The sequence below is a fragment of the Ornithodoros turicata genome, chromosome 1, assembly GCF_037126465.1.
Source record: "Ornithodoros turicata isolate Travis chromosome 1, ASM3712646v1, whole genome shotgun sequence".
Classification (NCBI taxonomy): Eukaryota; Metazoa; Arthropoda; class Arachnida; order Ixodida; family Argasidae; genus Ornithodoros; species Ornithodoros turicata.
Window position 1 is genome coordinate 58,084,835 of NC_088201.1, and position 23,344 is coordinate 58,108,178.

The 23,344-nt window shown below is 45.3% G+C and overlaps 1 protein-coding gene across 1 annotated transcript in view; it reads left to right on the forward strand.

The window, feature by feature from the left end:
• The window catches only part of LOC135378276 (hemicentin-2-like), a 950,281-nt gene extending 927,159 nt beyond the window's left edge, over positions 1 to 23,122 (forward strand). Inside the window, exons 9-10 of the mRNA XM_064611260.1 lie at positions 13,780 to 13,908; positions 22,693 to 23,122. Coding sequence (XP_064467330.1) covers positions 13,780 to 13,908; positions 22,693 to 22,850 — 287 coding nt within the window. The 3' untranslated portion in view covers positions 22,851 to 23,122. The remainder of the gene's footprint in view (positions 1 to 13,779; positions 13,909 to 22,692) is intronic.
• Positions 23,123 to 23,344: the final 222 nt, after the last annotated feature.

Genomic DNA, 23,344 nt, shown 5'->3' on the forward strand with positions numbered 1-23,344 from the left:
CGCCACTCGGCCTCGACCACGCGGTTTCCCAAATCAAAGGTAGTTCCTGTGTACGTTCACTATCTGCGGCCCGCCGTGGTGTAGGCCAGGCCAATGCGGCCCGCGATTCAGTTTGAGTTGGAGACCCCCGTGGCAGATCAGTGAACATTCTGCTTGTGGTCATTTCGTGGTGACATTTTTTGCCAAATCCCGAGCAGCTATGTTCGCTTGGTCAAAGCGAAGCAATCTCGCATGTTCGCGTGGCGCTTTCCCTGTGCTCGGAACTTGCCAGCTAACACATTTTTCACCAGGTATCGAGACGACCGAGCAGTGGGTTGCCCAACTATATCTGCTGCCGTCACATCCGCACTGCAACGGTGCGAGTGTCTTCATTAGTCCGCACGTCGAAGTTCACGTGGTTTAGCAGACGACGGGATCCGAAGACGGGTGACCGCGATGCCGCTAGCCTGATCAAATTGACTAAAACCGCCCTGTTCGGGTGGCAGCGGTCACGTGATCCAGCACGGGCGCCGACCGAACAATTTCTGACTTCTGGGCCGTGTTGCCATGAAATCACCACCCGAATTCGACAAAAGACATTTTTCGCGAGCCAACTGAAAGGCTCCGCTCCGGCAAATTTGATTGCTTGTTGCTGAATATGTGGCTGATTGTTTGTGGCATGATAAGCCAGTTGCCTGACTCCTTTGGAGTGAGTGACATCACGTTCCTGATCACGTTGATACGTCCCATTTCGCCTGTTAACGTTTCGCCTAACAAATGTTACCGGCTTAAAGAAGTGGGACGTTTTTTTTTCTTCTTATTTCGTGGTACCGCCGCAAAGCAACTGTGGCTATGAGAGGCGTATAGACGTGTACGGATGGAGAGAGAGCAACAGGAAGGAGTGGGGGGTTAGTATGCGTCCTTGGCCGACTTCAGGGGGAACTGTGCAGACATTCGCCTGGGAAGTCTGCCGGGAACCTCCCATAGCACAACGGGTGCCGGGATTCGAACCAGTGTCACCTCCCAGTCCCGGCGTGGAAGGCGATCATCCTAACCACTATGCCACACGAGATGATAGCGGCATGGGGGACTGGCGAAATGGGGTTGTCAAGCAATCAGATTTGGCGAAGTGGATGTGTCAGCAAGTGAGCGTCCGCAGCGAACACGAACAAGAAAAAGACGCAGCGCCGCAGACGCCTACTTGCTGCTACGTGCTTCGCCATGTGTTTCTCAAAGGTAGCCGCGTTTGGCTTCGTACGTGGATTCGTAGCGGATTGGAAGTTGGCTCGGGCGGATTCCGCTCACTGTTGCTAGATGCCAGATTCTTTACCAAGAAATGCAGAGTGCAGAGTCTGGGCAAAATCAATTGCTAAAAGTAATTGATTTCAAATACAAGTTACTGAAATTTCTAACTTAGTTACAGATACAGTTACATAAAATAAAATGTAATCGAAAAAGAGTACAATTACCACAAAAAGTATTTAGTTACCAATATTCAATTATTTGTATCTAGTTACTTTACAACCCTGGTATTCGAGACATCATAACCGGAACATTTTGAATAGGGCACAGTGTAGTGCAGGAGAAGATCGGAAGCTTAGGCTACAGGAAAGTCTGCTCGGTGGGTCCCGTGCCTACATTGACCGAAGACCACAAACGTCAGCGGAACGCCATCACATCGGAACTGCAGCAGCGATATCGGCACGAAGGCGAGGACTTTTTGCTTCGCATTGTGACAGGTGACGAAAGTTGGTTTCGCTATTTCGAGCATGAAACGAAACGGCAGAACATGGGATGGCGCCATCTCCATCCTCCGTCAACAAAGAAGGCAATGGACGCTGCCGTCAGCTGCGAAGGTGATGGGCACGGTCTTCTGGGATGCAGAGGTTTTTGATTTTGGTGGAATTCCTGGAACATGGGCAAATCATCACTGCTGCTCGCTATGTCCAGGCACTGCAGAAGCTCTGCCGTGCATTACGCGACAAACGTCCGGGACGAAACGTCATCCTCCTGCTTGACAATACTCTCCCGCGCGCCGCGCGCCTTACATCAGCAGCAATTGCGAATATGGGTTGAGATGTCCTCCGACACTCACCTTACAGCGCCGGCTGGCACCCTCCGACTACTATCTGTTCGAATTTGTAAAGGATCAGCTGCCCGGAAACGTTACGAGACAACAGAGGCAATCCAAAAAGCAGTGCGTCAGTGTTCTTCGGATGGCTAGAACGAATTTGTACCGCAGGGGGATTTTCAAACTTCCAGAACTCTGGAGCAAATGTGTACAGAGAAGTGGCGATTATGTACAAAAATAAAGGAAAGGCTGTAGATTAAAATGGTGTATTTTGTTTGCCACTATAATTATAATAAAGCATGATGTTGCGCGAAAACAAAAACTAAAAATTTTTGCTCATGACTTTCGGTACGATCCCTCGTAACTTCCAGCAAATTGATGCATTGTTCATTGCATTGGAGGAATTTTACTCTCACCATGCAGTCCGTCTCATACTTCCCTGCAAGCCAAGACAGGCTGGGGAACACTTCCTGAAGACTAGGCTGTGTTTCTCTAGTACGAACATCTAACCGGTTAAGTTCAGTACGACTCAGCACGCGGTAATTGCTATTGCATTACTCAGTGAAGTCGAGTCCTGCTAACAAACTATCGTTTGATCGAAATTCAATGTATTCTTATTGTTGCTCTTCGATCAATCAGAGAGAACGTTGCCAGATTAAAATCAGCGTTATATCGTTAGTCGCGCAGGACTACGTATGAAGCATTCAGAGAACTCTTATAATAACTAGACACCAAGACTGCAAAGAGAGGCGCCTGAACAACTGAGCCGCGATGATAAATACGGTAGCCCTAACGAGTTATGGTATCTCCTAGAGGCTCAGTACGCCGTTATCTTTGTCGCAGCAAGAGGTTTAACCGGTGCCCGTTACTCCAAGCAAGGAAGCAATCCAAGCCCAACGATGATAGGTGATAAAACAAACTCACTCCGCATACGGGGCCCAGAGGAAAACACACGTCTTGAATTTTATTGTATACCAGAGATGGCGAGGCGGGGTGGCGTTCACGCGTTGAAAGTACTTGGACATTGGGAGAAGAGGGAGAAGACATCTCCTCCGTACAAGTCATTTCCTTTGTCCCATTTGTTTCTCTCCCGGCGTCTCTTCTAGCCCACCTCTCCTTATGATTCCTTTGGAAACATCTTTTGTGCTCTCTATCTGAGTTGTAGAAATTTTCACGATCTAACCAAACCTATTGGTGACGGCTGATATCAGTGGTTATTTCTCTTTCGATGTAGAATATCGAATTATTATGTTTTATCCTTGTGCCATCTTGTTTGTTTGAGAACATTTACTTACTAGTCTATCAACGCTGTTGTTAGATGCAGATGTATCCAATTTATCGCAACAATCCGCTCTTTGAACGAGGTGTCACTTTGTTTGCGAGGAGTGCTACAACTGCACGTAATTTCCCAGTCATGTCTACACTTAATTATATAAAACGAAATAACGAAGATGAAACATTTCTGCTGAGTTTGGAAACTGGTTAGAATCCGAGGTCACCGGGGTTAGGAACGCAACTACGTTGCATTAGCAGACATGTACAAAATGGTTATTTAAAATGCGATGCTAAAATAATCGAGGCTAAATGTGATTAAGATGTACCTTAGAGACCAAGATACCTTAGACCAAGACCTTAATCCGATCTTGGTGTGGTAAGGTCCAAGGATCAGTACAGGTCCTTGGAAATGAAAATAATTGGTGTACAACGGTAAATACTTGGAAAATATTTAACGTTTATTTGAAATGCTTGAGCAACGATGGTCAAAATGTTAAATTGTTAAAATATAATTGAAGTAAAGGCTTTACTGGCGCGTAGTACGAGTGTATTTCAGAATGCCCTTCTGCCAGTCTTCTCTTTCTTTGAAACATTACCTGCTTGGGCAAACGCAGCTTTTCAAAGCAAGCGGGCTTTGGAGCTGCTGTCATTTGCGTTCAAAAAGAACATAACAACGGAAGAAAGAGTATCCTCTTTCCTAGGGTTTCGTTCTGTGCTCCGATATCATTGTGCGGAAAAATTTAACTGATTCAAATAATTAAACTGAGGGAGACAGAGATGATTTATCTCCCAAAAACGAAATGAGGAACAAAGCTTCTATTTTAAAAAATTTTAAAAAATAAAGCTAGGACCGGTCACTTGAAAACGCGGTCGGTCCTAGTTACAGAACGTGTCACTAAAATACGCGTCTCCTCGGGTGAAATATTTTCGCTTTTCGAGGGAGCTAAGACAGCTACAAAACAACCTAAAATAGGGCGTTTTGACTGCGGTATTCGAGATACACAGACACAGAGACGCGCACCAGCCTGCAATAGACCCACACCTGTTTGCAAACAAATGACGTCAGTTGGTACAACAGCGCCGCCAACTTGGTAGAGTGGAACTGCTATAGCAAAAATAAATATGCCACAAGAAAGCCACGTTTAAATGTGGCTCCTCGCATTGAATTTTTTTTTTTTTTTGCAATTATTTGCATATTATGAGTTGTATGGCATTGTTCTGCTCCATTCTACCGGTAGCCCTATCTGTTCGGTAGCCCTTTCTAAAGATGGCTGGTCTTCGGCGGGCTAGTCAATCTCCTGGAACCTGAAGGGCACGAGTTTCTCTCGGAGTGCACGTGGTGTCTCTACACAAAGCAAGCGCGTACTAACTCCTAATAACAAACCACATTCCACACAGGATTACGACATTGACTCTCTTTCCGCGGTGGACTGGGAACGCGGAAGAGGACAGGAAAGCGACTAAAAACGTGACCTCACTTGCGTGTGCCAATAATACAAAGAATCCACCCGGGACCTTCGTGAAGGAATATGGCTTTGTGAAATGACGGTGTTCTACGCCCGTGCTGTTTCGGTTTCACTATGTCTACCAACGTCATGATTACGTCACTGTGACGTTTCTTCGGTAGAGGTATTGGGAGACTCGCTGTGTGGAATATGGTGATTTCAACAATCCCTGAAGAGCCGACTACATGAACGATGTTTGGCATTCCGTGCGCGAACACCACGTGTAGATACGTACTTTTCTCAGGGGGGAGGCAATTGTGCCCGGCTCCATTGATCTATCTTACTCATGCATTATTCTCTGCCATATTGCTCTGCTGTTGTCATAACAGGGCATTTATGCTATGCCACAGTGTCCGCTGCACAGAATGCAGCCAGTACTGTGAAGTATTGACGATACCTAGGAAAGCATAATTAAAGACGTTATGGAAAAATACGTTATGAGCTAATGATTGGCGGCAGAAAATTATACAGAGTGTTTAGTGATGTTTCAGGCCACCGCATTATTGATTATTTCACGGTATTAGTGCCACGGTGACAATGCTCATGTAGTAGAAATGCAAGCGAAAGACATGAGTGTCCCATTGGAGGCAAAGGCCTCTCAGGAAAGGTGAACTTGAGCTTTTGAAGATGCGCCACCGGCCGACACAGCTCAGCGACGGGACATGCAAGGCTGGGACGGATGTGCACGACATCACATGCCGTACTACGCGGGGACCACGAGAATTAACTCAAGAAGCATGCTGCGCATTTTTCAGAACTTTGAAAAGTACAGCAATATGATGGGCAGCAACCTGCACAGTGCTTATATGGGCATAGATGGTAGTTTTCCTACTTGTTGCAGAAACTGCGTTCGATCAAGAAAAGTGCATCCCACTTTTTTTTTTTCTTGGTTAGTTTCTTTAAACAGTGCATCGGTTTGGAACAAGTAGAAGTCACATTCGTTTAAGGACTATTCGGGTAGATGTTAAGCGATGTCCACATTACGCCGTTCCACGCCATAATATTGTTCAGAAAAGACGCCGATCTGTGACATCGGCTATATCTGGTAGCAGGATGATGACTGTACACGTTGATATCGATTGATGGCAGCACGACATGACTCGACACTCTTTTTTGCTTGACGCTTTCCCACCGGGTGCCACGTCCACGTTCTGTCATCTTTTCGCAGTAGCCACACACATATAATAGTTTTGTGGTTATATGTATTACATTTCCAGGATGATTCGTTTTTAACGGTATCCATGCACATCTCAGTGCAACGCAGTTGGTATGACGGAGAAGCCAAGTCTCAAGCAGAACGAAATGATGGTCGGGTCAGGGGTCGGTGTGGTTCCTCTTTCAAATGCGAAGAAACTGGGGGGGGGGGGGATATGTTTAATGCGAAGTAAGAAGGAAAGGGAAAGGTTAGCCACGGTGTGGGCTTGCTATTCCCTAATGCTTTCAAGCAAACAGAAGAAAACAGCTGGGGTACAGAAAATTATCAAAAAATACAGAAGTAACAGCTCCTTCACTAATCGTTGCGCATCAGAGAGTGCCCAGGAGTTTAGATTCCCGAAGGAATCGTGTCAGCGCAGACGTGACTTCAGCTGAGAAACTGATCGGCATACCAGTATAGGAATATGTTGCCTGGAGGTGGAAGTAGTACTCTTTGTCAGGGTTACAGTCAATATTCTCCTGCGAGGGACGCAATGACGCTCCTGAATTACTGTTATGCTATTATTACTGTATTTTTGTTCGCTTTAGTGTCTATGCATATCGGTTAATTAGGGGATCACTTCGGCAGGGACAAATACACTGTAAAAAATTTTCCGATGCGCTACGCTGGGAACACACGGTGTACATACGAACACAAAGGACGAGCAAAACAAAACAAGTTATAGCTAAAAGCGCTTGTTATGCTTATACGTAGCGTACCAGAAAGAGCAAACTGACGCGCGTTTACACATTTTGACTTTGAGTTTTTAAAGGATAAATGCACTGATGAGTACGAGCTTTAAAATCAAGCATCGCTTCTCCTCAGAAACGCTGTTTCATTCGTTCGGCCTCCGCTTACGCTCGCCTTGTTCTCTCCAAGGGCGAATAAGTCGGTGTTGGTTTTTACTTTCTGCGTCACGTGATTTCTAGTGGTAAATGCGAGACGTGAATAGCATCAATGAACTCCTGCTTAGAGCAAATGCAAATCTGTTCCCTCGCCCTCTCTCTATAGTATTCCTAAGTTCTCCCCAAGCCGAACACAAACTTTTCCCAAGGAATTAATAGCGTTCACAATAAGTGCTAATGGTATGCCTTTCGATTCCGCGGAAAAGTTAAATATTACCGTCAACGACCAGAGTATGGCTGCTGATGGCATAACAAATATCCCTCTAGCGCAATCTTTCCTGGCTTGTTTCTATTTAATTATCTCCATCACATATCCGTCCTGTATCAAGTAACCGTCCGTCAAAATATATACGCAACCAATTTTGAGAGTGACAGTGTTACCGAGCGCACAAAAGAAGACATATCTCCTGGAGTCCTTAAAAGGGACACTAAAGTGCAAAAGCGTATCCTCGCGGAATGAAAGATGCCGTTACCTTGACAGCAATACAAAAGGAACGAGATTCATCCGTTGTATCGTTCGTGATTTATGCACCGACGAAACCGCAATTTACGGTTTCGCTCTTATCGCCTTCTCAAGAAGCGTGACAATGCAGTGCGGCACTCCATTGGTCTCCCCAAACCATTTGACCAATCATCGCGGGGGTCCGTTTGAGGAGACCAATGACAGGTTGCTCTGCATTGCCGCGTTTCTTGTGGTGGAGAGATGAAGGAAATTGCCGCGTAAATTGCGGTTTCGTCCGCGCTTAAGGGACTATCGCATCCGTCGCGGTCGATTCCGAAACTACAGTGCCATTTTACTCCTCGCTCATCACCGACAATGACGCCGCAAATCCGACGCGGATTAGTGAAGTTGTTTCTGTGCAATTTGATGCAATTCATGGGAAGAGCAGACGACGGATGTTGAGAGCATTCCGGAATTCCCTCTCTGCAAACGCCACTTGGACAAGGCCAATCAATGAGAGCCCTTTGACGCGGACAAGGCCAATGAGGGAGTGGCAGAGAGACATCGGCATCCGATCTCCGGGCGGGAGTGATGGATGGCGTCCGCAGGCCGCGGAGAGGTCTCAGATCGGCTCGTGAAATGCTGTTTCTGGTTAGCGTTGTACGTGTTTGTACAGCGAGGAGCATAGCACCCTGTTCCACGGAACATGGTCATGTCAGCACCCACACTGGTAAGCGAAAGTCGACGTATTTACCGAGGTCCTTTTCACTTAGTATGTTGCGGTGCGAACGCGAAGCAGACAACCTCGGAGACAATCACCCGCGCTGCTCTCCTATTCGTGTGCCCGGCATACGTCATTTTGGCTTAGCTGCAGAGGGAGTGCGAATCTTTAAAACTCGTTTGTTTAATAAGTACGCCGTTTTCGGAAGAGAAACTTGGCCAATTAGACTTGTGAAACCTTGCCGAACATTACCGCATCGGTCTCATACACACCTTTCCGGATGCGATAGTCCCTTTAAATCATGAACGCCGCAACGGATGATTCCCGTTCCTTTGGTGTTGGGGTCAAAGTAACTGCCCCTTTTATTCCGCGAGGAGACTCAGGTATCTTATCCCGCCTATTCTTTGTATCCCACGTACTCCTCTTTCCTACCCTATTTACTGCCTGCCACGCTTTCAGGAATAAACGCAGTTAGTGGTGGAGCTGTTGTGAGATGTGTGCTTTGTGTTTGCCTTCGTCCAGGTCTGTCTTCTCCAACCATCGAACGTGATCTGCAGCCAACAAGTCCATATTGCGTCTCTCCGCGTCTCGCCGAGCGGGAATTTCGAGCCGTGTGGAATCCAATAATATATAATGCCGGCAATAAATTGTACCAGAAATCGAAACGTCAGTATAAGTCGGAATCACGATTGCACTGAATGAGCTCGTAAGAACCAGGTCATGCGGTGAGTCGTGACTACGTTACACTTTGCACTGAGCTTCAAACCGAAATCTCATTGAATCTTCTGGACTAATCCTACCTGAGAAAACGTCATGGGGGGGGGGGGGGATAGAAGGCTCAAGGTAGACGAAAAGTGGTTGGATGTATGGATTTTAGATATATTTTTCTAATGCTTAATGGAATTTCTCGTGGGAATTTGATGTGCCTTTATTTTCTCAATGACCAAAAATTTGAACGACGCGGGACATCCAATTTTTTGCCATCTTCCAAGCGCTGTAGAAAAGTTTCTAACGTCTTGTAAAGACCCCACAAGTTTCTAATGTTTATACCCGCCAAGACATAACTCATGCAACTTGAACAATTCCTTGAGGTATTATGTGCGCTTTCAAAAATGGTGGTGGTGTGTGTGAGGATCCCGTACAGGCTGAACGGTGTCGCGCTCCGTTAAAGGAGTTGTGACACTGTCATAGATTTATAGCGAATTCAGCTGGTCGTTCGAGTGCAGGCCAGTGTAGTGCTCCAGTGTAGGGCCTGCCTAGGAAAACCGCGCCAGTGCTGCTTACACCGTTCCGCGGAGCCGATCATGCTAGACGGTGCCGGTGTGCCAAAAATGCGAAACCACGTTCAATCATCGCTGCGCCGCTCTAGTTACACCGGCAGCGGGAGAACCCATGCGACTCATGTATGAGATGGAGCCACAGGACAACCCATAGGCGCCGACTGCGGGGGGGGGGGGGGCTTGGGGGCCTGAGCCCCCCCCCCCCCCCCCCGGAACTTTCCTAGGGGGGCCACGTCCCCTCCGGGAAGTCTACCCAGCTGACACTCAAGATGAAAGTTTCGAGGGATATCCTAAGAATCGATCGCGTGTTGCATGCGCGTGATGATGAAAATCCTGTAAAAGTTCGTCTCATATCGTCACAACACGGAATTCCTGATACCTTGCTCGACCTCTCTGTATGGGGGGGGGCTCCGGCCCCCTCCGGCCCGCTCCGGCACATTGAAAACTCTCCGCCTACGGGACAACCACTTTAATAACCACTTGGAACGTAAAATACTTAACAATGCCAAAATCCACATTCACAACCTGCATTCATAACCACAAGCCACATTCATACCTCATCGTCCGAGTTGCGCGAAACAGTGTCCACAACGTATAGTTCTCCACCTTAGCACGCTTCGCCCGTGGACAGAAAAATCTCTAGAATGCCTCAGCATAAACCGAGGCTGTCTGGACTTCACGAACTTGACTCATCAAAGCATCCAACATCTGCAGTACACTCTCAGAACAGAACTTCACCGCATAGCACATTGTCCGCAAACCACACCAATGATAGGATTACCGCTAGATAGGATTCGAAGAGCGAGGGGGGCGTATAGCAATTTGGATATATGATAAGTGCTATAAAAATGTCTCTGTCCCCATCTCTCTTCAAATCAGAAGCGATAAGCATATCATACGTGGCTGTAGTTGGCGCACAAGATGCTACACTCTTAAAAATGAACTTCACCGCATAGCGTGCTCCTAGCCAACCATTATCTCGAATGATATCGCTCTGTGCCCAGATTTGTTCAAAACGGTAGGCGTACGCCTTTTTTGTGACACTTATGCGGTTCATAATTGTCACAAAAATGGCGTACGCCTCCCATTTTCAGCAAATCAGAGCAGATAACGATATCATTCAAAATGGTGGTTGGCTAGGAGCGTGCTATGTGGTGAAGTTCATTTTTAAGAGTGTAGGACTGCTGGTTCCATGGCGGCCATGTTGAGCAAGTGTAAACAATGGACATGAATGGACATGAGGGTGAGCAGGAGCGGAAAGCGGAACTTGAGAGCACATTTTGCGGTCCGCACAGCCGATATTCTCGGTGTGGCCTGACCTGCACAGATTTAGTGCTCGCGAGCGCATCCTGCACGCGAACGACCAGCGGAACATGTTGCGTGTTGCCCTGAAACGACCACCAGAACATGGACGCACGAACCAGTGCAGCTTTTTCTGCACAAAATGACCAGCTGAATTCGCTATTAGTTCACTGCATGATGAACGCGTTCTATACACGCCAGAGTGTCGAGGAAAAAAGAATTAGTGGGAGTAGACATTGGTATTAGTGTGACAAGAAAGGAACGTCGTAGTTGGTGACATACGTACAGACACGCTGAACTAACTTTCACGCACTTCAGGATCGTCAGAGGAGAGAGAGCTTCGGACATTCCCATTGGTTCTCGAAAACACGTGACCTCACCCGCGGACGCCTCACTGGCGTATAGATGCTCTCCGTGATGTCAGAGCCTTGTGAGTTTCGGTATTCGTGGTGTCGATTATCTACACGTCTATGTGCTGTGCAAGTAGGTCAGCTGTCTACGCAGCTCCCCTGTTTCCCGCTCTCCCTTATTGTCCATAGAGCAACCTCATTGGTCCCTCTTCCAAATTTGCGGGGTAACAGCAAACAGCTCAGGGTTACGAGGCCCACGTGGTTTCTTCTGTAGGCCCAGACCGCTCTACGAATATCCCCATATTTGTGCCTTGTGAGTGGACAGACACTACGTCACGTGGTCTATCCAAACTGTATACCCTCTCCTCTGCGCAGAGACAAACAGTCGTAGCGTACTATGCGTTTTGCTGTAGAACTTGGAATACGCGTTCACATCGATGCATGTAACCTGGCGCGAAGTGTGACATGAGAACACGGCTGTTCAAGCCTGTGCTTGCCGTATAGTTTGCCAGCTGCGCTTCTAGATTTTAGTATGGTATGTTTATGAATGGCATGGCAGCCGGCGTTTCGATTGAAACCAGCCAGCGGCTGTGCTGTGTGGGGGTTTCCCTCAGGCTCCCCGTTGTTGTCTTTACTTCCGGAACAGATGTTGGGACAATTCGCTCTGACTTCAGCCATGCTGCGGCCATACATGCATACTAAACCTGCCTTTCTGACTCGTTCCTGCTCCTCAGGTCTCTCATCTCGCAACGCATGTATGTCACACGTATAGCCACGCTGGGTTCGCGGTGTTGGGAATGAAATAAAGTAAGGAAGTATCTCTGACCTCGTCACGAACAGGTGCCTAGTAAAAGATTAAAGAAGAAAGAAAGAGGAGCGACGAAAGTTGAAAAGTGAAGAACTACAATAAAGTACGTTTATATAAGGCTGCCCCTCGTAGAACATAAAAATTCAAATTTTACATGGTATTTGTTATGTGCGTTTGTCTTCATCGTCTTCCTATGCTTGTATACGTAGTCTGCGTGGTGTTCCTTTTTTTTTTCTTAATAAATATCCCCCCCTTATTCATGCTCAGAGTAATGACGATGGCCACAAGAAGCGCAGGCTTCAGGATGACATCAACAGTATGGAACTACGGCATATTGGAACATAATGACCGGCCCTCGTGCCGCCCAGCATTGTCACTACGCACCGTGCTCGTGGACTCACGAGAGCCATGATGATGACACTCGTACCAACAGCTCGACTAGTACTTCGGATAATCAGAGTTCAAGTGATATCACACGGACGATGTTAACTAAAAGGAAGGCACTACGCGTTGGTCTCAGCTTTGATTTCTGGTCGAACACGCCGTTAATATATCCATGCTTTCTACACTTTATTTATTTATCCGTTGAGTATAAACCTTTGTAACGAAAATCGATTGCAAAGCTACCTTTGATGGGAGAGACGTGCCTAGGAGTGAAAACAAAAAAATAAAAAAGTAAAAGGAATGATGAAGGAACGAATAACCGAGAGACACGGGACACGAAGACAAGCACAAGAGTTCTCAGTGTGTTATTAAATCTTTACTGTGTCTGAGAACTCTTGTGCTTGTCTTCGTGTCCCGTGTCTCTCGGTTATTCGTTCCTTCATCATCATACACCAGTTAGTCTGCGCCCTATCTCTTTTATCGAAGTAAAAGGAAATATGTATGATGCATGCCAAGCTAATCCAAGAAAGCAATTCTTCACGAAATACTGAAATGTGTTCAGATTAAGAGAGAAACTGATGTTCTGAGGCTGGAACAACATAGAAGGGACAGATACAAACAAAGCCTCAAGTTGCCTAAGAAATCAACGATGAAAGATGAAAGTCACTGAAAAGGTTAGCCAAGGGTTGTTAGCTTAGCTCAATTGGTAGAGCCCTGGACCGGTAATCCATAAGACGTGGGTTCGATCCCTACAGCTGGCTAACCTTTTCAGTGACTTTCATCTTTCATCGTGTTCAGATTGTTTATTTATGGAATACATTATTGACGAGGTCTAGTAGGGCGAAAGCGATTGACAAAGGCGATGCACATACGTGCATAGAATGCGAACGGAGGGTCCGACGGTCGCGTATTAATGCGAAGTATTTAATAAGTAGGTTTCAGGCGGAGGCTACATGAAGGTTACTAAGACGTTAGTAGTTTCTTAAATAATTCAAGAGAGAATGACTAATTACTAGCACTAGAATGAAACTAGTAGAATGAGAAACTAGGATCGACTTTTCCGGATGAGGCTTCTCGTTCTTCAGGACAGGCAAGAGGAAGGAGGAGTCTCCTCCGAGACGTCGGTTCTAGTTTGTAATTCTACTACTTCGGTTCTAGTTATCATAGTTCATCATTCTTTTTTTTTAATTATCTACAGACTGCTGACGTTTTAGTTACCTTGTTGTAGCCTCCGCCTGAGTCTCGCGTATTCATTTCTTTATGCATACAGATTTGCCGCTTTATTAGATGCCGCTTCATTTCTTATAGGATTAGACGTTTAAACTATATACGTACTACATATTGTCGACTGGAAACCTCAACATGTATGGCTTTTGCGTCAGTTTTTCTTGAACCGAAAGCATCAGTTACTTTACAGTACGCCCTGTATTACTCGAAAAGCAATGCACAAAAGCTGCTCCCGGGAATACACAGACACCAGGCACTGAGATAGCTGTGTCAATTTTCACCAAACTCATTAGTGCAGCATGTGGCTTACTTACCGCCTTCTTATTCTGTTCCAGCTGGCCAATACAAACGACGGTGTTGTTCGCTCTTGAGCCTCATAATCGCAGCGGCCTGTCTCCTTCTCGTCATATTCGTCGCAGTGCTACTCTTCTTCAAGTACAGGACAAGGTTAAAGAAGGCCAAAGGTATAATGTCACTGTCCTTCACACATTTTTGTTCACTGGTTCAGCGCAGGGATTTCCAAGGCAGAGTATGGGAGTCGAAGTGAAATAAAAATGAATAAAAATAGGTTTTGGGTGTGGCGCTGATGGTTGGAGGACGTAATGAACGCTAGAAATTCACATGAAAATTGTAAATTGGTCCAATTCTTAACGGCTAACGCATCGTTGTCTAAATAAAGTTGTTTGGTCCAGTTCTTCGGTCGATAAATCCTGAAAAATAAACAGCTGCCCTCTAAACATTTCCAATGGCCTGTATCGCTTGCTGAGCCTCATATGTGTGCGGATTCGCCTAGGTTTTTTTTTTCTTCTTTTTTTACATTCTAAGTTTTTAGGCTAAACACTAAACGATTTCTTTTGCGGAGTTTTTAAAACGTTGGGCAATTACACGCATTTCTGTTAACTCTGTCGTTTAGAGCTAATTTCAAAGCTTCGGCGATGTCCCGGCTCTTCAGGACGCTGGCGGAATGGGGTTTTGACACTGCATAAAAAGTAGCGCTTTTAATTTTTGTATGATTTGTTAAAGGAAATCCAAATGCTGGAAATTTTGCAATGATTTTAGGGCGCTCCATACATCGTTGACGACAATTTCGGCGTCTGTCAGGTACCGTCGGTATTCTTTACGATGCAGAACGTATACCGTACATTATCTTGGGAAGCCCTCGTTATGCCCCTTGTTATTCTAATATGATACACAATTGTGGGTTTATTGTCAGAAGCACTTGACTGACAACGAAAGAAAGGGCCTTGATGCATATGATCTATTCGGAGAAGGACTCACTCTAATTCAGCGTGATTTATAACGCGTATGGATCTACGCACGCATTTCCTTTGTCTGATGCGGTTTACGGCACTAATGCGTACTATAATGACATATTTTCATAGTTTTCATATTTTCAGTTCTCATAAATGTTAGTTACCTATAGATTTATTATGTATATAATTCATATTTATACAGTTTTGGCCGTGTATTCGGAATCTGAGGTGGCGTTCGTCGTAGCGTCGAGTGGTGTATTTCCGATGGCGTAGAGCACTGTGATACGACAGTATCACAGTGCAATTTACTGTGCAAGTAGTGTTTAATTCCATATTCTTTTTCTTTTTACATAGGGGGTAACGTGCACGACCTTTGATTTCTACTTCACAACCATATGCGTTTGAGCGTGTTTGTAGTACGTGTGTGTGTATGTCAAAAACTTTCTTCCCTCCAAAAATAATTTTTCTAGTTCCCTCCTCTAAAAATGTGTCGCAAACTGGATTACAATATACCTTTGCAGCGGTATATTTTGTGTACCAAAGGGGTTTAAATTCAAGACCTCCACTAGACCTCTAACAGTGCACCCTCTGCAGCACTATTCAATATACCTTGCAGGTATATGCCTATACCTATGCCTAGGTGTGATTTAATACCATGATGGTACTCGTGCAGACCCTCACAGGGGTATAGAGGTGTACCCCTAAAGGTATGGCATATAGCCCTTGGTTGAGGGCTATTTCTTACACCTGTAAGCGGGGTATAAAATAATACCCAACAAGGGTGAATTTATTGAGCACCCGATCTATACCTCGAAAGGTATAGATTTTTCTCTGAGTGTAATGTGAGAATTAAGGTGGGCTCACATTGAAGTTTACAAGCTTATGGAAGCAGCAGACCCTCCGGATGCCATCCGTGGGAAATTAGGACGGAACAGAGAGAAGCAGAGAAGAAAAACTGGCGACGGCGCGGTTATGTACAAAGGGCTACTGTAACTTATTTTTTCGGAGCGTTATTAATGTAATAAACTTGAGACCATCCAGTGTCAATAAAGTCAGCTTGCTGTTCCTTTCGAACATAAAAAGTTCGTTTTACAGGATTCTTCCTACTATTTTTTTTTTCCCTATTTATCGATTTGAAGTACAGGTCTAAATAGGGGATAATTTCAGTGCTCCTGAGCATTGGCATAATCGTTTGTGAAGAACTACGAATTTTATCTCGAATCGTTTTCCAAAATTTCGGCAGCCCATTTCGAAAGGTGGCTTGTTTATTTCTCGGCGTGTCAAGTAGAGTTTCTCTGTAATGCGTTGTACGCACTCCGCTCCTGGTCTTTGTGTATAGTTTTATTTTATTTTTGTGAGGCCCTCCATGATGTGGTCTCAGGTTAATACGGCCCGCAACTCAACTTGAGTTTGAGGCACTTGCCCCAGGCCGGGGGTGGGGGGGGATACAGGAAAGCTTCTCAGGGGGGAGCAGTAAAAAGGAGGACAGCGGGTGATATAACAGGACGGTTTACTGCATTTTCATTGCACACGAGTCTCCATTCTCCGCCTCTATAAAGCCAGCTTGGATTACAGGGACAATCAGCCCACATTGTATGGAGTTCGAAAGAGGCAAACAATATTTGTGACAAAATTGTTATTTGGCAGGACTGACAGGGAGTCTTGTCGGAGCAGGACCCGGAGAATCGCTGAGCCGGCCCGGATCAGGGTCCGTTTACACGAAACGCTTGAGAATATACTCAGACTGAGCAGATTCACGCGGAGAGATTCGAAAAAAATTAAATCCTCCGAGTCGTTTGCTCAAAACGACGGTGAGGAGATTTTCATGTGAGATTGCTCTTGGAGGCAAAGTCTCTCCACGAAAGCGTTTCCCCCGTTGCCATGACATCGCGTGACGCGAAAACTTAGCCCCGCTAGCTCTCAACTTACCTCCACGCTGAGTGGAGGCGATCATGATTCCTAGACATCGCTCCTCGAGCTGTGTTCGTTTTTCAACACGGGCGACCCGCGAGTCCGTCATCGACTCCAGCGAATCGCGTCGAGAGGAGCGTAGGCGCGAGTCGACTTTGGAGCACCTTGTTGAATTCTCGAATTTTGGAACGGGAGTCCCTCCCACGGTGATCACGCCTCGAGAGCCGCGCAGCGGCATTGTTGCCCCTTAAAGGTACTGTAAAGCAGCACCGATCAAATGTCATTTAGTGTGGCTATTCGATAGTCCAAGCCACCAGGACGAAAACTGTGCAAGTTTCATTCCAATCGACGGTGCAGTTAATTAGAAAATTACAATTAAAGATTACGGGCAACACTGTACTTGGTATTCGAAATGAATCCGTGCTTCTGACACATACGGCGGCAACCACATTGCATGCGTATAACACTGGGCCCGACATAACAATCCACCACAATCCACCATAAAATTCGCCCCTGCAATCCACACAACGATCCACATCTGAGGATAAACGGATAAGCGAACTGAAATGAAATGCTGAGCCGTTGAAAAAAATGTGTCAGACGTCCAAGAAGCCAGACAGCGTCGGGACTTGTTTGTTCACAGAGGTTCACAGAGAGAGTTTGTTCGTTCGAAAGAGGCCGCGAACAAAAGGAACGCGCAGGCGCAGCAGAGAAGTAGGGAGAGCCCCCATCGAACAGCGGCCAGCACTGGGTTACTTCGCAAAAACAGGGGGTTAACAGGTTAAACTGTTAACAGGGGTTTCAGAATGCATAGGTAAACAGGAAAACTAATAATATGGTTACTAAAATAAAGAAGTTCCGATGTCATAGTGTGTAATACCAATTTTCAGTGTTGCCTGCTGTACAGGGGGTTGTTTGACACCAGGCGTCGCACCGCTCCACTACGCCGCATCTTTCAATGCAAATTAAAAATATTTATAGCGCGTTGTCGGTCGTATTGTTCCGCATATGGTATTTAGAAGCAACGAAGTCTCTAGTCACATCACCGGCATATCATGCTTGTCTACTGCTTTACAGTACCTTTAAACGAGGTCGACTCCGAAACTACAGTGCCGTTTTACTCCTCGTTCATCACCGACAATGACGCCGAAAATTGCATGGCAAGAGTAGACGACGGATGTTGAGAGCATTCCGGAATTCCCTCTCTGCAAAAAACGTCACTTGGACAAGGCCAGTCCTTTCTGATACATCCGTTTCATTGTTCATCCCCAAAACTACAAAGTTTAGCGAGTTTTTGAACTATTTGGCAGTACGCGAAGTACGACGCGCTAGTGGCGCTACTCGCGGACATACTTTCTACGGTACACTCTAAGAAAAAAAAGAGAAGTAATTTTACTCATTTTGGGGACTAAATGCATTGCCACAAAAAATAGTCGCTTAAGGGAATAAATACACGGGAGTAAATGAATGTCGCAGAATGGAGACTGCATTTCACGCTCTGTTCTAACAGTTACAGGTATATAATTCGTGTGCATGCATGAAAATACTTCAAATCAAACCGTCAACAGTGATATATCGAGTCATATAAAATCTTGCGACATACATAGGGCACAATTTGCGAAGAAAGAAGCCCTAACTGTTTCTTACTCTGTGTGGGTGGAAAATTTCTAAGTTGGCTGAGTTATACAGCGTTATGAAATCAAACTGACCAACAGCAGGTATTTACGTAGTCTGTTGCATTCGGAAGACCATTTGCGAAGTTCAGTGACAACTTGCGGTCCTGGGGAGTAAATGTCGGGGTTAGGGGACTAAAATAGGGACTAATTTCATTCTAGGGGACTAGAGGCTGCGATTACTCCCTAATTTACTCCTTTTTTTCTTAGGGTGTAGCTGAACTCCGGCGAGGAAAAAATAATGCATATAAAAAGAAAGCTCATATGCAAAGCAACTCTGCCATTTACCGTCCTTCTACTGTTATCCGTTCACCTTAGCAGAGACAAGAACTTTTCTTTTGGGATACATCTTCCCGTACACTTACTGCCCTTAATTGGTCCTGATCTGAGATTCCTTTTTCTGGCTCCTTGCCTACGATTTCGAGAATTTATCTAGGCCGTGGAAGTGTATTTAACGGAATTTTTCTTTTAGATAGCGGCGAATGTTTTGTGTAACTAGAAAGCGTAACGAAATTACAACATCATTTGTTTTGAAGTCAAGTTATCTGGAACGGCCTACTCCCTCCCTCTCAACTTAAAAAAGAAAAACACAGGAAAATGTGCTCAGTGATGCCTCATTGATTGATTGATTGATTGATTATTTCAAAGAAAACCAGGGAGAAGTTGAACTTGTCTCCTGACTAGTTCTGCTACTCACAAAACAACAAACAAACAAACAACCCAAAAACAAACAAAAGTACATTCCCCATCCCCAACAATTAATGTGTTAGTACACTAGGTGCAAGTGAATAAATATCACTAGAACATGCAGAGAAACAGATACACACTAATGCAAAGATACACACTAATGCAAAGATACACACTAATGCAAAGATACACACTAATGCAAAGATATACACTAATGCAAAGATACACACTAATGACACACTACAAATATACACACTGATACGAGGCACTCACACCAAATCTTAAAATATGAGTTCCATGCCGCAGCTCACAAGGAAGTTCTCAAGTGCCACAAAGGCAGTATCTCGCTTTCTTGGGTCACACAGTCCGAGCACTTTCACCACGTCGAAACGCGCCTGTTGTCCAGGCGGTCGAGGGTATACCTCAACCTAGCCCTTTGTGGAGCATACTTGGTACAATGCAGGAGAATGTGCTCAGTGTCCTCCACTGTCGCACACACTGAACAGTCTGCAGAGTCAACCCGCCCAATCTTGAGGAGGAACTGTTGACCGTATGGGACGTTCAACCGAAAACGATGCAGCAGCGTCTCAATGGGTCTCCGTGTACCGGATGGGAACCGGTATTTCCCTTCCGGATCGATCTTGAAGAGGAGAGATGATCGGCGATCAGCTTCCTGCCACTGTTCCTCCATACCTGCTCTTGAAATGGACTGAAGTTGCGATTTCACGTCTGCCTTGGAAAATAGCACCACATAGTTTGTTGACGAAAGATGTGCTACGTCCGCTAATTTGTCTGCGGCCTCATTACCCGGTATGCCGATGTGCCCAGGAATCCACTGGATGAGGACGTCATGACCGGTGCTCTACTATCTTGCATATTCTTTCAGTATGTCGTGAGCAACTGGATTAATACGTCCGCCAGTCAAGAACGATTGTATAGCTTGAAGTTCAGCCTTGGAGTCACAGTAGATAACCCACTGAGCCGGTGTCTCCCTTGTGCCTATATAATCTATTGCCATTTTAATCGCAACTAACTCAGTGATAGTCTCGCGATCCCTTCCCTGCGATGCTCTGGCACCACAAATGCAGATGCAGATCCTGAGGTCGTCGTCGAGCCGTCAGTAAAAATCGCCGTCCTGATTGTCCATTGCGGCAAGGCAGTACTGTCGGATTGCCAAGGTTGGGTGATGTGCTTTTTTCTGCATGATGCCTCATTGTTGGCGTTGCCCCTATGTAAAAGAAGCAAACGACTTTGTGCTATACTATTGACGTGTTTTTGACAAGCATCTGCTCCAGCACTTGCTGGGAGTTCGGATACCTTGTATGCACAATGTATGTAAACAAAGTAAAAGAAAAAAGAAAAACAAAAAACAACTACTTTTTCGCAGCATAAGTGCGTCACACTTGGGTAAATATGCAGGCGTCGTGCATGTTGTCAAGAAAACTTTTGCAAATACGAATAGCCTTGTATACGGCCTTCGATCCGTGGCAGGACTTGCTTCACTGGCTTCGTTGGCATGACAATGGTGCGCTGGCTGCTGCGCTCAGTAGCCAGTGATTTATCCAGACCCCCCTAACCCCTCCTACACCCCCTTAACACCCCCCAAAAATCTTGTGAGATTGCGCAATATTGAGTGAAAAGCATGTAAATACACCCCCTTGCAGAACCCAACATCCCCCCAAGGACGAAATTCTGGGTAAACCACTGGTAGTAGCTGACCCTTAACATTTACTATACTTGTACTTGTTTGAAACTGCGGTTTGTGAGCAGAGGATATGAACGTTTTCTGACTTATACCTCAGGGCCCCTCAAGGATATGTGTGTTGCCAAGTGGTCACCTTCTGTGTCAGTCTCAGTGGTTGTATGTGTGAGTGTAGGTACACTTAGGACGACGCTGGGCGCAAGTCGATTGCACTGAAGGTGACGCTCACGAAAAGTACAACAATAATAACGTGACATCAGCGAAACAACGTAAAATAACTTCACCCTCCCTGCCAGACTAATTTTCCTCCTTGAATGCACTTATTTACACTACGGGGCGCAGTGTAACTTTTACACTATCGAAAAGAAGAGTAACAACAGCGACAACTCCATGAATGACGATGGAATGAGGTGATTCACCGCAAACGTTACGCTATATGACAGTAATCTCAGTGACAAAGTTGTTACGCTGGCAAAACTGTTCAGTATCATTTATATCATCCACGATATTTTCTTGACATACTACGCTTTCTCGTACTTTTGTGCCAAGAAAGCCTGGTATAGCCACCATTGCATCGCGGCAGGGGTGCAGAGTACGCTCACTGTGCGATCACAATAAAGTGAAGATGAACAATACACAATGAAGCTATCGAGAGAAATGAATCAGTTGTACGTTATGCATTTTCAACCCTTGACTAGACCGTGTGCTCCCGACTAGAGCCTCTTATTACTGTGTAACAGTGTTGGGGATTCGAAGTACCGGATTTAATTTTAAATCCACGAAAGAGACTGGCACATTTGATTTGGATTTGATAGGCGGCTTCATTAAGAACCTCATTTGGATTTGGATTGAATCACGTTCTATCTCAAAGATTTCGATTTACATAATTTGCCATGAAATTCAGCCCATATGCATGAGCGTCCAATATGCATCCCATACACTTCAATATTCCGGGAATAGGCCACTGAGAAACCTCGGCGACTCTTCATAGGATAAAAGGTTGTTTTCCAGTGGTACTACCAGAACACTGCAACGACAGTTTTGCACGCTGCTTACGTCAATATACGGCCTATACTTCATACGCGAAAAAAGAAAAGAAAAGAAAAAAAAACTAAGGAGAAAAAGAAGCACTAGGGCCCATTTTATCCTTCCAACTCACCACCAAGTGCTGTATCATTGTGTTCCCTCCTGTTTCTTTATTTCATATAGTTCTTTGCATTCGGTCGTACGTACTGCACATAAAGAAAGTATCACAAAGTATCATGTGGCAGTTGTACCATACCAAGACCAGCGACAAGGAAGTAGTAAGCACTGCGCTTCCCGCAGCACAATATTCGTCCAACAATCAAGTTCCCATTTCTCTTTATCGCAGTATATGCCAATCGAGCTCCACTGAAGTAGATGTCTGCCATGTTTCGCTCTTTTTTTTTTTTCGCAACTGTTAGGAATTCTTGTTAGTAGTTCTGTGTAAAAGTCCGAGCTTCGGAAACTGCGTTTGATTCTGAAACCATTCCACAGCTGCTCAGCAGTGTTAGTTTCTCTCTCGGATTTGTAATGGATTTGAAAAATCTGGATTTAAAAAGGGATTTGATTTTGCGTGCTGAAAATAAATCCAGATTTAAAGTGTTTTGATTTACTCGAGTAAACTTAAATCTGGACTTGATTTGGATTTCATTTTCATTTAACCGCTTCTGCAATCTGCGGATTTGATTTAAATCCGATTTTTTCCCTCAAGTCCCCAAAATTACGGTGTAGTACCAAGGTAAATAGGAAAAAGTCAGAGTTGCTTTAACTGCAAAAAATTATGTAAACCCGGTTGAGGCAAAACAAGTGGGCGCTGGATAAGACAACAGCCAACGGTTTTGATCGAACTGAGTTTTGATCGATTTTTTTCCTTCTTGATTTTTGCAGAAATTACACACGACCTATTTCTATACATACTTATGTCTACTCAAAATATACCTCTATGTGTAACGGATGAGTACAGCGGAGTGTCATATTGATCTATTCGAATGTCTACAGGTGTGGTGAAGACACGTTCGGGGCAAAAGAATTCGGGCCTTCAAGAAGACAGCGCAGCTGACGACCGTGTTGAGATCAAGTGCACGAACGTCGCAGTGCGAAAGTGTGGTGCCAAAACAGACAATCAGTCTTTCAGCTCTGAACTGACGTACGTGTGAAGAGCCTGGCCGTAAATGCCAACATCATGAACTGCTGAATTTCTGCAGTCGTGCGGAATCTACCTGAGCACCGTGGACCAAATAGAACGACGCGTGTGTGTGCTTGTGATTTTCTGAACCCTATATGTGAGTGCTTTGGGTGTCCCTTCCAATGACATTGCAACAAAATTGTGACAATTGTCGCTGTACCATAAGATTTTGACGACTGTCTGAAGCTTTCTACTGTATAGAAAGTTTTGTTGATCGTGCAAAGGTAAACTGGCGTTATAATACTGGCGTGTCTGCGCGCGTTTCTCTCGGCTAGTTCACCACGCGGCGAGGTAAGGTTGTGAAACGATGAACGGGTTGATGCCGTCTGCATACATGCTGAAGTTACGGTCAAGTTCCTAACAAGGCACCCAAGAGAAGCCATCGTTATCATGTGTTGTCAATCCCTCTGCGATTAATAATTCGATTCGCAGATTTATTCGCAACGCTTGCATGACACCTTATTT